This window comes from Miniopterus natalensis, chromosome 1 (assembly GCF_054644295.1).
Source record: "Miniopterus natalensis isolate mMinNat1 chromosome 1, mMinNat1.hap1, whole genome shotgun sequence".
Lineage (NCBI taxonomy): Eukaryota > Metazoa > Chordata > Mammalia > Chiroptera > Miniopteridae > Miniopterus > Miniopterus natalensis.
This window is the reverse complement of record NC_142081.1, coordinates 8,282,391-8,299,583: the sequence shown is the minus strand read 5'-3', so window position 1 is coordinate 8,299,583 and position 17,193 is coordinate 8,282,391. Positions and strand designations below refer to the sequence as shown.

At 37.3% G+C, this 17,193-nt stretch overlaps 1 protein-coding gene across 3 annotated transcripts in view; it reads left to right on the top strand.

The window, feature by feature from the left end:
- Nucleotides 1–17,193, top strand: part of UNC79 (unc-79 subunit of NALCN channel complex) — a 161,654-nt gene that overhangs the window by 33,063 nt on the left and 111,398 nt on the right. For all 3 annotated transcript variants that reach the window (XM_087813828.1, XM_087813833.1, XM_087813832.1), the window contains 5 exons: nucleotides 5,113–5,177; nucleotides 8,213–8,301; nucleotides 8,918–8,958; nucleotides 11,169–11,197; nucleotides 16,212–16,441. In XM_087813828.1, the coding sequence (XP_087669954.1) occupies nucleotides 5,113–5,177; nucleotides 8,213–8,301; nucleotides 8,918–8,958; nucleotides 11,169–11,197; nucleotides 16,212–16,441 (454 nt within the window). The remainder of the gene's footprint in view (nucleotides 1–5,112; nucleotides 5,178–8,212; nucleotides 8,302–8,917; nucleotides 8,959–11,168; nucleotides 11,198–16,211; nucleotides 16,442–17,193) is intronic.

Sequence of the window (17,193 nt, the reverse complement as noted above, 5' to 3'; positions counted from 1 at the left end):
TCTAAGAATTTTTCCATTTCTTCTAGGTTGTCTAGTTTGTTGGCATATGGTTGTTCATAGTAGTCTCTTCTAAGCCTTTGTATTTCTATGGTGTCAGTTGTAATGTCCCCTTTTTCATTTATAAATTTGTTGATTTGGGTCCTCTCTCTTCTTTCCTTGGTTAGTATAGCTAAGGGTTTGTCAGTTTTGCTTATCTTTTCAACAAACCATTAGTTTGGTTATATTTTGTATTATTTTTTGTTCTCTATTTTATTTATTTCTACTCTAATCTTTGTTTTTTTCCCTTCTTGTTCCAATTTTGGGCTCAGTTTATTCTCTTTTTAGTTTCTTAAGGCATAGAGTTATGTTGTTTATCTGGGATTTTTCTTGCTTCTTAATGTAACCATTTATTGCCACGAACTTCTCTTTTAGCTTTTGCTGAACCCCATAAGTTCTGGTATGTTACGTTTCCATTTTTGTTTGTCTCAAGAAACTTTTATTTCCCCTTTAATTTCTTCTTTGACTCATTGTTTGTTTAGGAGAATATTGTTTAATTTCTACATGTTCATGAATTTTTCAATTTTGCTCTAGTTACTGATTTTTAGTTTCATGCTGTTGTGGTCAGAGAATATACTTAGTATGATTTCAGTCTTCTTGAATAAGACTTGTTTTGTGGCTCAATGTATGATCTAAGAAAATGTTCCATGTGGACATGAGAGGAATGTGTATTCTACTGTTGTTGGATAGAATGTTCTGTATATTTCAGTTAGGTCCATTTGATCTAGGGCAGCAATTTTCAGCGTTTTTAATCTCATGGCACATATAAGCTAATTACTAAAATTCTGCAGCACACCAAAAAATAGATTTTTTTGCCAATGTGACAAAAAATAGGTGTAATTTGTATTCATTCATGCCAGATGGCTATAGTTGTGTTGGCTGTGTCATTTTTTCATTTACAGTCTAAGGAAAAAGAGGTCAGTGCTCTTGCTTAAATAGTTAGGGATTGCCTGTTATAAAAATTCTTGCGGCACATTGGTTGAAAATCACTGATCTGTAGTGTTCAAGTTCTCTGTTTCCTTATTTATTCATTAAAAAAAATATTTATATTGATTTTTAGTGAGAGAGGAAGGGAGAGGGAGAGAGAAAGAGAAACATCAGTGTGAGAGAGGAATATCAATTGGCTACCTCCTGCACACCTCCTATCTTGGAGTGAGCCCACAACCTGGACATATGCCCTGATGGGGAATCAAACCAGCAACCTTTTGGTGAATGGAATGACACCTAACCAACTGAGCCACACTGGCCAGGGCTCTTTGTTTTATTGATTTTAAGTCTGTGTGATCTTTCTATCGTTGAGTGTGGGTTTTCTATATTTTTTTAATTTTTCAGCAGCTTTACTATGATATATCTAGTTATGAAATTTTTATTTGTCTTTTTTGGGGTTCATAAGACTTTTTGACTTAATGTCTCTTCAGTTTTGGACCAGAATATTGTTTATGTTAGTAAACTTTGCATGTGCCCTTTAAAATAATGTCTATTCCACAGTAGCTGAGTGGAGAATTCTATCATTATCAATTAGGTCAAGTTGTTGAGAATGTTGTTCAACTCTTCCATTTTTACTGATTTTCTGTCTGTTTGTTTTATGAATTACTAAGAGAGGATTGGTGAAATTTACAACACAAATTATGGACTTATTTCTACTTTCAGTTTTGTTAGTTTTGCTTCATATAATTTGAAACTCTACCATTAGATACACAGATATTTATGATTGTATGTCATCTTGATAAATAACCCTATCACCATTGTGAAATATTTCACTTTATTAATGGTAGTATTCTTTGTTCTGGAGTCTACTTGTCTGATATTTATATAGACACTCCAGTTTTCTTATGATTAGCATTTGCTAATGCTGTGCTAATCATATGTAATTTTATAACTTTTTGTATCTGTTTACTTTTAACATCTATCTTTATATTTCAAATGTTTCTCACAGGCAGCATATATTTGAGTCATGTTCTTTGAAAAACTTAAATCCTATTTGACAATCTCTGCCTTTTAAACCATTTACATGTAATATAATTATTGTTTAGACCATTTACATTTGATGTAACTACTGATATAGTTGGGCTTAAGCCTATCATCTTTTACTTGCTTTCTATTTGTCCCATCTGTTTTTTGTTCCTTTTCTTTTTGACATCTTGCCTTCTTTTGGGTTAATTATTTTTAGTGCTTCATTTTATCTCTATTGAATTGTTAGGTACACCCTTTTTAAAAAGAATTTCTTTAGGGTTTACAATATATACCTTTAATTTCACAGTCTAATTTAAAATAATATACTAGCTTACATGTAATGTTAGAACCCTGTACAGTTTCATTCCCCCCACCCCTGATCCTTTTTGTTCTTGTTATCAAATATTTTACTTCTTTCTCTCCATATTATTAGTTTCACAATTCATGGCTATCATTTTTGTTTTGAACAATAAGTCATATTTTAAAAACATGCTATTATGAGTAGAAAGTCTTATATTTACCATGTCGAGAACTCTTTTTGCCTTTGTGTAGGCCTTAGGTTTCATCTGGTATCATTTTCCTTTAGCCTTAAGACCTTTCTTTAACATTTCTTGTAGTGGAACTCAGTTGGCAATGAATTCTCTAATCTTGTGTTTGTCTTCAAATAGTCTTTATTTCATATTCATTTTTGAAGGATATTTTCACTGGGTATAAAATTCTAGGTTGACAGTTTTTTTCTTTCAGCCTATTAAAGATGTCGTTCCATTGTCTTCTGGCTTGCATTGTTTCTGACGAGAAATCAGCGATCATTCTTATCTTTGTTCCCCTGTAAGTAATGTGTCTCTTTTTCCTGGCTGCTTTTAAGATTTTCTCTTTATCATTGGTTTTCCTCAATTTGATTTTAATGAATTTTAGTGTGGTTTTCTTTGCTTTTATTTTGGCTAAGATTCATTGAGCTTCTTGGATCTGTGGGTTTATAGTTTTCTTCAAACTTGAAAATTTTTGGCCATTTTTTCTTCAAATAATCACCTGTTCCCACTGCCTTTGCTCCTTTTTGGCTTTTAAGCACACATACTCTGCCTGATATTTTCCCACAGCTCACTGAAGCTCTGTATTTTTCTCCTAGTATATCAGTTTGGGTAGTTTCTGTTGTTATGTTTCCTACTACACTGATTTTTTCTTATACATTATCTAATCTGCCATTACTCTTATTTAGTGAATTTTTCATTTTTTGATGTTGTATTTTTAATTTTTAGAATTTTTATTTGGTTCTTTTGTTATATTTTTAATATCTATCCTCATTGTATTCATATTTTCCTTTAAATATGTTTATAATAGCTGTTTTAAAGTCTTTGTTTGCTAAAACTATTTCATTTCTATAATTTCTGGGTTTGTTTCTAATGGCCAATTTCCCCTCAATTATTGGTTACATTTTCTTTCCTTTTTGAATATTAAGTAATTTTTGACTGGATGCTGGACTTCATGAATATTACATTATTGAGTGTCTGGATTTTGTTGTATTCCATTACAGTGTGTTTTGGCTGTCAAGTTACTGGTAGATCAGCTTAACCCTTCCAAGGCTTGTTCTTATACTTTGTTAGGGTGAACCTGGGCTAGCCTTTTAACTAACATTAGTTCAGCCCTCCTACTATGTTATAACTTCCTAGAGTCTCTATTTTTATTAGTAGTGACTTCCTGGAGCTCAGTTTTGAGAATTATTATAAGGCTAGTTCTGGACTTAGTAGGAAGGAATGCTCTTACGGATTAGTGATATCTGTCATGAATTTGGGTTTGGAGGAATGGGGCCATATGTCCTATATATTTGCAATTCCCATACTGATTAAAGGCACTCTTTTTTTCTAGATTTCTTTAATTACACAAAAAAAACTTGTTGCTACTCTCTATATTCATCTTGACTTTTCCACATGTAGGAAATATATCTTATAGTTATAGAATGTCTATATTCAAATAATTTTTTCATTCATCCACTCCTTACTCATTTCCTCTTTCTTTCTCTCTAAAAATATAGTCAATATGATACTCTTATTAGAGTAGTGGTTTCTGGTCTGTACTTTTTGTCTTCTTTGTATGTTTTTTAAGGTCAATGGCTCTGTTGATTGTATTTTCTTGAATTCCAAGTATTTTTAAATTAGAATTTGATATGTAACTAAGTAACAATATCCTCTCACCTGCAAGTTATTCTATATTAGGCCAATCATGGTCCTATAAGATTAGAATATGGCAATTTAGAAAAATGCCCTACTTTCAAACATATAATTCTATTACTTTTTTATGATGGAATATTGTTAGCTAAGTGCTTTGGGCTACAGAATCATCTGGATGATGATAATTACTTGTTGTGATTCTTGTTATGATCTGCTCCAGATCACTTGGTTCTTGTCCTCATTTTCTGTGTGTATACTGTGTTAAGGAGTTGCATATTAGCAAACTTGCAGGGATTTAATTTGTGGGTCACATGTGAGAGAGAGCTGCATTTCATTTGGACAAGAAAGTCATCTTTCCAGTCTTCACATTTGATGGGGATGGGGTGGGAGATGGAATGGTGGAAATTGTTTTACCATTCATTTCAGTTGTTATCAACTTGAAACACTTCTTGGTGCTAAAAACCTAGGATGTTTAGCATAGTATACTGTCATGAAAAGAGTGAAGTGTCAAGAACCAAGTTCTAGTCCTAGCTTGTCATTTACTAACTCTGTGATCATAGTAAGCCACTTAACCTTTTTAACTTTAACTTACTCATATATTTAATGAGGTTAATCTGTTGTACCTGTCCCACAGAGTTGTTGGGAGGATCCAGTGAAGCCATAGATGTAAAAACCTTTGAGAACTTACTAACGGTATATCATTGTGAAGGTAATATTATGGTATTGTGTATGCCACTTTATACTAGATTGGCTCCCCCCCTTAGGAAAATGGATGATGGAGTTGTGATATCTTTGTTCAATTTAAAAATTCTTCATAGATTTAAAAATTATTTTAGGAAGCCTTCTGATGATGGTTCTATTTAGGAAAAAGAAAACTGATGAAGTATCTGCTGTATTTTTTACTAGGGCACAAATAATTTCAGTGACAAGTATTCATCAGTTATGCTTTGCTTTACAGCTTGGAATCCTATCCACTGCCAGCACATCGAATGCCATAACGCAATTAACAAACCAGCAGTGAAGGTACTGTTTTATTAGACCTGTGTCATATTGTATTGTCAGTGGTCAAACTATCAGGAGCAAATTGTTGAATTAAATGTTAGTTCATACATTTTTCATGGAATTCAGCTTAATTTTTCACAGTGGTGAGACTTTCTTGGTTTCCATAATTTTGTTTCTATATCCGCCTTTCTTTCTGCCTAAATCACAATGCCCTCTTTTGGTTCACCGAGGTGTCAACAGGAAGGAGGTACTTTCTGTCGATTGTTTCAGTTACTTCCCCCCCTAATTTTATGTCATACTGCATTCACAGGAGCCCTCTGACTTCCTGATGATTTCTGGCCACCTACTCACAGAACTCATCACAAATCAGATTTTCTTCCTCTCTTACAGGCAGACAGCCCCAGTCTACTCCTCTGGCCTGGCCTCACTTTTCTCACAGGCTGTTCCTTGTAGCCAGTCCTCCAGGATAGGCCAAACCATCTGACTTTCTGCCTTTTTTTTTAATTGAGTTGAAATTGATGGAACTTAAAAATAATCATTTTAAAGTGAACAGTTCAGCGACATTTAGCATTTTTGTAATGTGTGACCACCACCTCTTCTATTTCCAAAACATTTTTATCACACTCCAAATTTTACTTTCTGAACCCCATTTTTCCTAAAGAGCTTCATTTTGTATTTTTACTTTATGCTTCCCAGAAAGGTAACATTCTTTTTAGTGTGACAAGACATGTTTTTGCACAACAACAGGTCTGCGCAGGTGGTATTTAGTCCTTTCTTTACAATATGAGCACTTCCCAGATGCACATGGATATAACCTTATGACTTGTTGATCTAGGGTATCCAACGTCCAAATGCTTATGGAATAATGTTAAGTGAAAAAGAAATTATGGAATTGTATATAGTGTGATGCCAATTTAGTTTAAAAATTGCATATGTGTATATTTATATTCATATTCATAGTAAAAACTGCCAGTTAATGCTCATCAGAACATTACTGTGATTGCATTGAGATGGAGGGTTATTGAAGCATTTAAATTTTCTCCTTTCCTTTTCTCTATTTTCTCAAACCTCTACATGGGGCATATGTTATATTTATAAACAGAAAATAACTATTTTTTTAACGCAAGATCAGATATGAGCATATTAATATGGGTGTAAATAGATCTGTTTAGAGTAGAACAGAATTGACATTACTAGTCACAAATCAGATGGGTCACGTTAATAAATTCATTTAACACATTAGAAGTCAACTAGCTAATCTCTGTTGAGCACTAACATCCCAGGAGTTTTCCCTTTTGTGTGGGATGGACAAATATCTTTACCTGACGGAGGCATCAGTGACTTTTTAGACATACAAGTAAGAGGTGAAGGAGAGGTCTGCTTGGGGCACCTGGGAGAGACTCAGGGAAACAGATTTACCCTCGCAAAAGCCTGACATTTCCATAATATTGAGCTATCCACTAGGCAGTAATGATTTGCCAAGTAAAAAAGTATTTATTTTTGTTGCAATAGGTTGCAAAAAAGTACTTTTGGGGCAAGAGCCAAGAGTTGTGATAGGATTCACAATGAAAATATGTTGCAATTTATAGTTCATTAATATCACATTCTGCTTCTGGGTTTGCTTGATCCTATTTGAGAATCACTTTATGAAATACTTTGGAGCCCAGATTATTATCTAACATGGGAGTCAGCAAACTATGGTGCATAGCTAAATCTGGCCCACTGCCCGTTTTCGTAAATAAAGTTCTATTTATTTGCTTATGTATCCCCGTTTATGGCTGCTTTCGTGCTACCAACAGCAGGGTTGAGTAGTTGTGACAGAACGCATGGCACATAAAGCCAGAAATAATTTTTCTCTGACCATTTACAGAAAGTTTGCCAATCCCTGATTTAACATACCAAAAAGTAGTTATCCATTGCATCAAAAGAAGCATAAAACTTACCCTAAGGAAAAATGTCACACTGGATCTTTAGCATCAGGAAATATATAATTTAGAGATTTAGATGGTATAATTATTTAAATTTAGGAATTCTAACTCTTCTTTCCCCAATCATTGAAACTCCTCAGGGTTTTAACTTTAAATGACAGGCTGTTTGGCTTATAAGTTTGGTTCATTTTCCCCCTTCAAATTAGTAAAAACAACCAAAGGAAAGGCAGAGGGATGTTCCAGAAGAATTTGTGGCATATTAACTACATAATCAGCTATACTATGTATTGATTATTTCTTGAAGGGCAGGAACAGAATTCAAAATGACTTTGGTAAGTCATAGAAACTTAAATTGATGCAAAGTACAAAATTCAGTGAGTCACTTGAATATTTTGTTCACTTTATTTAAAACATCCAGATATTTGAAATATCCTGATGATCAATTGTAAAATGAACATTTTTCACCTCTGAGCTTAGGCTTACAAAAAACTCAGCCATAAATAATCAAAAACTGAACAGGGCACAGCAGGGTTAAACAAACTACAGGCTATGTGTGAAGGAAAAACATACACACCTGGAAGTGAAACATTGGATGACTAATATAGAACTTAGATTCCAGAGTGAGAAAAGTGAATCATTCATTGTTAGATTTAAAGCTAAATTTTCTGAATGAGGTTTCTCTTAAGCAAAAGACTCTACTGCCAGCATTTCAGTAAGAGTTATGATTTTTAATCTTAATAATATATTTTCCTTTTCCTAAAGAGAGACATTGTGTTTACCACTTTAGAGAAGGAATTACTGTATGAGTAACATAGAGGCAATTTGAGCAGCCATTGAAGAAGATGATTTTTTATCTTTGTGGAATGATGGTAGATTTCTTGATATTATTTGTTACTTGAATTGTAAATAACAAGAGAAATGAAAACACACAGTAGCCCCATTTAAATCAACCATGTGAACTCATGGGCCAGTAGAGGAAAAATGGTTACAGGTTGAGTGGGTTTTACTAAAAATATTTGTTCCTCTTTGCTTTTGAAAACCTGTCATTATTGAAACATTGGTGCTCATGATATCAGGAATGTGATAAACAGGAGAGGAGATTTCACTCTGTCTTTTCATGTGTTTCAGATGTGCATAGACCCTTCCCTGTCAGTAGCGTTGGGTGATAAGCCGCCCCCATTGTATCTGTGTGAAGAATGCAGCCAGAGGATCGCAGGGTAGGTATGAGGGCCTCAGAGAAGAAGAGTGGGGCAGTAATGAGGAGATAGGACCAGTCACTTGGGCTTAAGTTGGTTACATTACCCACATTCCCCATTAACCTCTCTGCTTTTTCAAGGTTACTTTGTCAGATATTTAATATATAGCAAAGTTTCATTTGAAAGATTTCAGCGGTGCGAAGTTGTAATAGTTCTCTTTGTGTGACAAGAGGAAGCAGTTCCACTTACTAAAGCAGCTCCAGTTTTCAAGCGACCCTACTAAAAAGGCCACAGAGAAAAATAAAACTGTTTTTTTTCACATGACATTTAATTCATATGGGTTCTCTTTGCTTGTTGGTTTCATAGGATCACACTCAGCTTTGTACAAATCCTGCTGTATTTTGGTTGACTTAGCATCTGGAAAGTATCATTTAAAGATAACTGAATAACGAAATGCCTATAACTTATAATTTAGCTGGAATGCCTTAGACATTTTAAAAGTTTATTATGATAGTGCTCTTAATTACACTTCCTTTCTATTAAAAGCCTTTTAGCAATAGCGTGCAGCTTATAAACATTCACGTGGAAGGGTAACAGTGCTAAGAAGTTCAAAAATGACTTTTGTTTTTCTTCGTAGGGACCACAGCGAGTGGCTGATCGATGTTCTTCTGCCACAAGGTACGGTTTACTTCAGAAAGAATGAGTCATGAGTAATCATGACTAAGGGCACGGTTGATTGGTCTCCTTTTGTACTATTTTATTTAATAAAGGCAGTAACCAAAGTATTATAGTGTATGAATATTCATTGATATGAAACATTGTATCAGTGTCTTGCTTATAGTATGCCTATACGTTTAATAATGAGGGAAGAGGTATCATTTCTACCCAAATTAAGGGGAGATGTTGAAATTAGGATTCTGCATGATTTAAGCCCTGCTGAATTATGTTTTAAGAGATTTTCTGTATACATAACAGGTGTTACCAATGATATGTTAGCTGTGCCAGGTCAGAAAGAGAATAAAGAACATCAGCGGGAAGAGCATTAAGTAATGGGATTTTTTCGTGCCACTATTACTAGCTCTGTGTTTTTAGGGAAAATCATTTAATCACTGTGAGACTTAGTCTCCCCATCAGTAAAATGGGGATAAAGTGTATCTGTCCCATCTCCATGAGGAGGCGAGATTGTAACGCTTGTCGTTCGTTAGAGTTCTGAAAGCTATGCCCGCCAGGTTGACAGATCAGATAGATGGGTAGTATTCTTCCTCACATGGGGAGGCAAGTATTCCAGCCACCAAATTGGAGACAGTGACCAGGAAAAGTTCTGGACACCAAAGTAAAGATGAAAGGTAGAAAAAGCTGGGCGCATCCTGAGCATAGATAGGCACACAGGAGGGACTCAATATGTGCTTCAGAGGTAGAAATAAGACTGTGAAAGGCCTCATTTAAAAGGATATGTAAAAACCTTAGCTAAATTCTGTGAACTTTCTTTTTAAAACTTAAGGCCTGTGTTTGATGATAATTACACTATTTGTTTGTAGTCTAACTTTTAATATTAGGCATCTCTACCTTAAGAAATAAATTAATTTAGCAAGTACTCTCCATCTGTAGAATGGGTCAACAGAGGATAAGCCTCTGTGTCCTTCAAGGAGACATTTTGAAAATTTATATAAGAAGATCTATATAAAGATTTGGGCATGTACGAGTCAAGGTAACTCCCCATCTCTCCCTTAAATTAGGCTACCTTGTTAGTGAATTCCAGGGCTCTGAGGGAAAACCCATAGTTAGGTCCTAAACTACATTTTAAATATCAGAAGTATTGCTGCATTCTGCTTACCATCTCCGGGTGATATTCATCTTTGGAGGAAGATTGACAATAACTTTTATTATTTATCTAGAGATGTGACTAACCTCCGATTAAGATAAACTGTAAGATATCAAACTGTTCCATAGCCATTAATTACATAAAACTAATTTTAAAAACTGAGTTGTATATTTCATTGAATAGGCATCCACTAATTCATAATTTCTAGACAAAGTTTGGGAGACATTTACCTTTGATCTTTTTAATAAATTGTAACATAGACTATACTATAACTAATAGTTTAGTTAATTTTTTGAACACTTGCTATTTCAAGGGAGGTGTTAACATATTCTCGGAAAAATTATTTTCAAGTACTCTCAAGCATCAACTTTCACGGAAATAATTTGTATGCCCACTCCCAGGAGTTTTAATCTATTCATTAAAGTCAATCCTGAAGTAGACAGTGTGACAGCCTTGTTCCAACTGGCCAATCCATGGGTTTGAAAATTACTTTCTCTTAAGTAAGCATGCAGCTGGCTTTACACTAGTTAAGGACTAATATAAATTGATAGTTCAAGTAATTGAAGTTTCTATAGTTCTGATATAGCAAGTCATCTCCATGGTGAAGCTCTAAATATGTCACATCAACTCAGTGTCATAGTGTAATGGAACAGCAGTAAAGAGAGAACCCGTAGACATATTGGTCAGTCTGCCTCCACCTTTGATAGCCTGTGTGATCCTGAAGAAGTCATGAAGTCATCCAACAATAAATAGTGGCCCTGTGTTTTGTTTTCTGTCAAATAAGGGGGCGAGATTCAAGTTACTTGGCTTTAACATGATCTGAATTCTAAGTCATGTCCGAGAAGGTTGAGTTACTTATAGGGACCGGTGCAGTATTTGCAGCACGCAAGTGTTTTTTAACCTCATTAAACATAAGTAGATGATAATTCATGAGACGAGTGAGAAGCTGTTGGGGCCAGGTCTAGAGGTTATATTATAAAACTTGTTTTTACCCCTCTTCGTGGCTGCCCTTGTTGAAAACGGGCCCTCTTTCTTTGTTGATATGTTGTGTGCCTTCCCCTTACAGCTGAAATATCTGCTATATGTCAGAAGAAGGTAAGAGCAACCCATCTGTGTGGTGGGGCATGATTCGCTGTGTTTGTATGTAAATTCACTCATTGACATCTGCCTCATTTCTGCACCATGGTTTCCCAGTATGTACATGTTACTGTATTTGTGAAGGGGGAAAAGAAATAATTTAGCATGCAAGATTTCTGTGTCTGAATGGTCTCTATTTCCATTTCTGCTTTTGCTCACCCATCTTATGTACAAATGTTTTTGACAAGTAACCTGAAATAAAAGCTGTGTGCTTCTCTGGAATAGAATTCTAATTACAAAATGGTTTGAATGACTGTGTGATATGTGCAGCTTAACTTTGGTAAATGAGGTATCTTGTATGCTAAACGTCTTTATTGTTTTGAAGTGGAGTGCACATAGTCCAATGTATGTGGTAACACATACTCGGACCAACTATATATGGAAAATACTCATTTATATGTAAGTTGAATATTATCTCTAGTTAAAGATTCCACCTTCAGATTTCCTTTAGCCACCTTTCATGACAGTTTCCCTAAACCATATCCATCTTTTTTCTTGTTCTAGTTGTGGAAAAGTACAAGAGAAGGTAGTGTGGTGTCATATAAAGAACTTTGGGTTAGGTGGTTGAGATGCTTGGGTTCTGGCCAGCTCTATTTCCACTTACCTGTGAGACCAGGTACAGGTCATTTAAACTCCTTAAGCATCAGTCGTGAATGGGTACCTTTGGAGGGCTGTTTCAGTTATCTATTGCCACGTAATAAACCATCCTAAAATGTAGTGGCTTATAACATCAAGCATTTGGCTGTGCTCAACTAGGCTTCTTTTGATAAACTCCTGTGGGCTCTCTCATGCATTTGTATCAGTTGGTGAGTAGGCTGGGGGTTAGCTGGTTCCAGATGACCTCTCTCCTGTCTGGGGCTTCCACTGGGATGGCTAGAATGGTTGGGATGACTGGGCTGTCTAGCCCTTCCTCTTTCCATTAGTCGTCTCATCCTCCAGGCTAGGCTGGATTTGTTCATGGTAGCAGTATTCTGAAAGAATGAGAGAGGAGATTGAAAGGCATTTTGAGACTGAAGCCAGAAGTCACGCAGCATCACTTCTGCCGCATTCCATTCGTCAAAGAGGGTCCCAAGGTCAGCCCTGTTTCAAGGACTGGGGGAAATAAATTCCTCCTTTTTATATAGCAGCAAGAATTTTGTGGTCATATTTAACCCACCACAATCTACCTTCTGGACATTACATTCTTGCATTCTCTCCAAATGCAAAATACTCTCACCACCTTGCAAGACCTTCAAAAGTCTTACCCGTTTATAGGGCTTCAGGCTTAAAGTCCATGCTCTTGTGATGTGCACCTGGTCTGGTCACTGATGAAACTCTTGGGGTGCAAATTCTCTTGATCCAGAGACCTGTTAACTAAAAAGGCAAGTTATCTGCTCTCTACACACCTCACACACAATGGTAAGGTAGGGACATGATAACAGCAGCGGACTTCTGTTCAAAAAGAGCAAGAGGAAGCAAGGAGCAGCCACCGGTCTATAGCAGCTCCAACCACGCACACCACGGTTCTGTCTGTAGGAATATTGAATGTGCCTGAAATTGGATCTGGTTTTTCTTTCTCGGAGTAGTTACCAAGTCCATTGTTGTCTTCCTGGCATTTTGCTGCGCTCTCTGAGACATCTCTCCTTTTCGATAAGGAATGGCCCGGGCTGCAGCTGAGTAACTCTGTAAGTCTGCTTCCGGCGTGTAGACGTTGGGGTTTCACAGACCTTTTTCCACATTGAGCTGTGCCTGTCCCCTGCAGTCTAAGTTGGTGGTGCTTTTGCTAGTGTGACTTTAAAACTTTGTGGATTTTCAGTAAATCTCATTGTGGTTCTGTGCTCCCAAAGCCACCTAAAATTTTTTTGAAATAGTTCTTTGTATACTTTGGGCATTTCAGGCTGCCCTTAAAATTATTAGAAGCCCTGTTCTAGCTGAGAGGCTTAACTGGGCATCACCTTATATCCTTCTGAAGTTTTAACAGGATCGTACAGTCATTCAGCAAACTCTTAATTTGATTTTTATCCTGAGGTTATTTCTTTGAGAATCTTTCAGAAGCTGGAGAGACTAGGATGAGAAATAGTTTTATTTTGTAAGTCAGTATGTTCTGACTTTGGTGATATACCTAATGTATTTGACACCCAGAGTGGATAGTTTTTTTGATATTCCCCTCCTTTATATGATAAAATTATTTTTAGTAATAAGCTTCAAATTAGCACATTTTTATCACTTACCCTTTAATAAATGTTGTATTTTATATGAATGTTATTTTGGAGACCTTCCAGTAAGTTCAAAATAGTTCAGAATTGTTCAAGCTTGCTTTGGGCACAGTTTGTACTTTTGGTATTATATGTTCCTACATTCAAATAGTAGGTTTGAAATAAGCATTAAGATTATAGAGATAGACCTTGATTGTTTCAATTTTGTTGTTCTATGAGACCATTTGGAGTTATTTATTTATGTTTAAAATTTAAAGCAGTGAATGAAACAGTGGCTGGAGTAAACATTTGAACACCCCAGCAGAATCTAAATCTAAGGGAAATCTCTTCCGTTTACTTTTGAAATGAATGCATATAGCTGACTCCACATGGATTGAGGACTACTTGTGGCTTATAAATATATTATTAAAATCTAGTGGGAACCACAGCAATTGTTTAGAACTTTGATGAACCAAATATTATTTTGAGGCAAAGTATTTCATTGCTGATATTATTTAGAATTGATGGCACATGGTGCTAAAGCAGGTTGACTTTCAGTTGGTACTCCAGATACTAATATATGTAGTATACCCAGATACTGCATAAGAAATCATTCATAATGTAGCAACATAAAACACCCACCATTTAATTATGTGGGTCAGGGAGTTGGACAGGGCACAGTCCACAGCCTGTCTGTGCTTGATGATATTGGAGGTCTCATCTAGGAAAACTTGAATAGCTTACAGGTGGAATTATCTAAAGGCTTCTAGATGATATCTCTGGGATTGGGCTTAGCCAGGACTGCTGACTAGAGACTTAGTCATTGCCTCTCCATGGAGCTTGGCCATGGCAGAGTTCTGAGAACCGTGTCCTGATGAAGAAATTTCTGAAGAGAGAACATTCCAAGACAGTCTGGTGGAAGCTACACATCTCTTTATAACCTGGTCTGGGAGCATATAAGTATGACTTGGGCCTTACTCTCTTGGTTGAAGGAGCCACAAGCCCATCTCGATTCAGGGCATGGATTCAAGGAGGCACATCTGCAGGACCGAACTCCAAGAGCCTCACCCACAGCTGGACTTCGTTTAGATGAGAAGACCTTGGGTCTCTGGTTAGGAATTTACACGTGGGAAGAATGTAAACAATGTAAGCAGAAAATCGGGTGGAAATTGCAGACCTTAAACTTCAGGACTTTATTATGGCAAATAAGTACCCACTAAACCCATATCTGCGTCCTATGGTTTAAATCACAGCAGGAGTCCCAGAGGAACAAAGACTAATTATAACCCAAAGGAAGAAGTAAGCACTAAGGATGTCCTCTGCTCTAAGCCACACTGCTAGTGGTGTGGTGGTGGTTTGGTGGGTGAGCAGGAGAAGCCCCAAACCAATAAAAATTCCTGAGCTTCCAGAATGAATTTTAATGTGCAAAAGAGAAAGAGAAAGAAAGGGCACAGCGCAGGAAAGAAGCCCACTTGGACAAGTCAGGGCCTACTTGAATGCCAAAGAAGGCGTGGGCTTTAGATGCATAAGAAACAAGCTATATTTTAACAAATAATTTTTGAAAATATTAATTAAAGGAAAGATATTATAAAAAATTTAATTTGCTCTTATAATTTGTTGGCCTGAATCCTTTTCAGAAAATGAGATTTCCCACTGCTGGTACCCAAAGCCTCTTGCTAAAATCAGAGTGGAACAAGCCATTGAAATGGTTGTTCAGATTGACAGCTCAATATATTGTCAATGTCTTGATGTAGGCTTTGCGCTTGCCTCCTTCCATCTTCTGTCTCCCCAAGGTGGCTGTCATGGAGTTTGTCTCAAATCTTCACCAAGCTCTGAGTTCATAAGGGCTTAGAATATTATATCCCCTAGAGGTGTTCACATCTTTTTAAGCTCTAGTGAAAGACTGAAAAGCTCTCAGGACACAAGACATTGAGTATGTGGTCGCATGTCTAACAGGCTAGGGGCGCATTTTTTGGTGCAGGCCAGGGATGTTTCCTGACAGCGCCTCAAATTGCTTCGTGTGGATGCCGCCTCGCTCCTCTGCCTCTGCTCAGCAGGTCCGACAATAGCCCCCCTGAACTTCAGAATCTTAGGCTGCTCCACTTTTCTCATTTCCTTCTTCATCTTTTGATTCATTCCTGTAGATGGTGTCAACGGGTGATTCTATGAATGGTTTTTGCTGCGTTTTATACGTTACTGTGGTGTCAATATTCTTGAGGTCTTGACAGAAAGCCCTGGTGGGAGTGGAAGGGCCTGCTTTGGGTGCATCAGCTCAGTGTAGTACACCCCCCTCCCTGTGCTTCACGGCAACAAGGACAGACGAGCTGCTGTGGATGTGTGCTCTGTTAGTGGTTGATAAAATAATTTTCAAAGTGTACGCTGGGGGTTAAAATTATTCCTTTTCTTTGCTGATGTGCTGTGATGTGCTCTCTTTGCACCCTGGTTTTAATTTTTTCTTCATATGTCTCCTGAAAACTCCTGAAACACTAACACAAAATAATCCAGAGAGCTCTCCAGCCCCCATGACTGAGGTGACTTTCCAGAGGGCTTTCTGACACAGTTCCACTCATATGTAAAGTGTTTCTCCCATGCACACTGATAGAAACCACTTCTCACCTTTATTTTTAACTGTGACTGAAATCTAACTGGATAGAGATGACCTGCATTCTGGAAACTAGTGGCACTTCAGAAACAAGCTGCCACTTTTGATGACCCCTTTAGTTTCCCTTCCTTCCAATTCTGAGCCAAATTTAGCTCAGTGATTCATTTTAATTGATTTCACCTTTTTTTGCCTCTAGAACTGCAGTTCCCATGTTAGAAGAGCAGTTGTCACCTGCTTTTCAGCAGGGTGCTGTGATCCTCACGGAAATAGGCCTGTTCGGTACTGCAAAAGGTGCCACTCGAATCATCACAGTAACGAAGTGGGGGCTGCCTCGGAGACCCACCTCTATCAGACCTCCCCTCCGCCCATCAACACTCGAGAGTGCGGCGCCGAGGAGCTTGTCTGCGCCGTGGAGGCCGTGATTAGGTAACGGGCAGTTTATTAGTCGCTTGCTCTGAAAATACCGCCTTGGCTTTGAGCCACCCTTCTCACACTGAGATGTGCAAATTTAATTCAACTTCAAGTGCCCTCAGCCCAGCACAGTGTCACAGTGATGATGTTGTAATTCATTCATTCAACACACATTTTTATCAAATGCCAGTTATGTGCCAGGCATGAGTTGGGCACTTGAGAGGCAGAAGAGAATAAAATGTAGTCTCTGCCCTCAGGTTACCCACCTAAGGCCTCTTAAAGCAGAAGCAGGCAATTGTGATCCAGAGCGGTGCGCGCGGCGATAGCTTGGCAGTGGGTGTTAGGGGGAGGGAAGTGGGGCACCAGTCCCAGCAGGGGTGGGGGGCCTGGGGCTTGACTGGCAGCAGTGAAGTGGTGGGGAACCCTGGGTTAGTCAGCACTGGGGTCAACCAGAAGGCTGTGGAGTAAGAGGGGCAGTCCTGCAGGCTCCTGGCTTTTTCTTCTATTATGTGACAAAGAAAGGAGTTTTAGAAATGGGGATGTCTAGACCTACTCTCTTATTGTGTAATACTCATTGAGGCAAGTTTCTTAAAAATTAAAGAAATAATATTAGAATGTAAGTTTTAAGAATAAGGGACAGTCTTTTCTGTTTCTCCCATCCCAGTGGCTGACACAGTAGAAATGCGATAAATGGTTGTCAAATGAGACATCACAGAAATTTGGAAATAGAAAAAAAAAATCAACTGTACCTGTTGATTCATCATTAT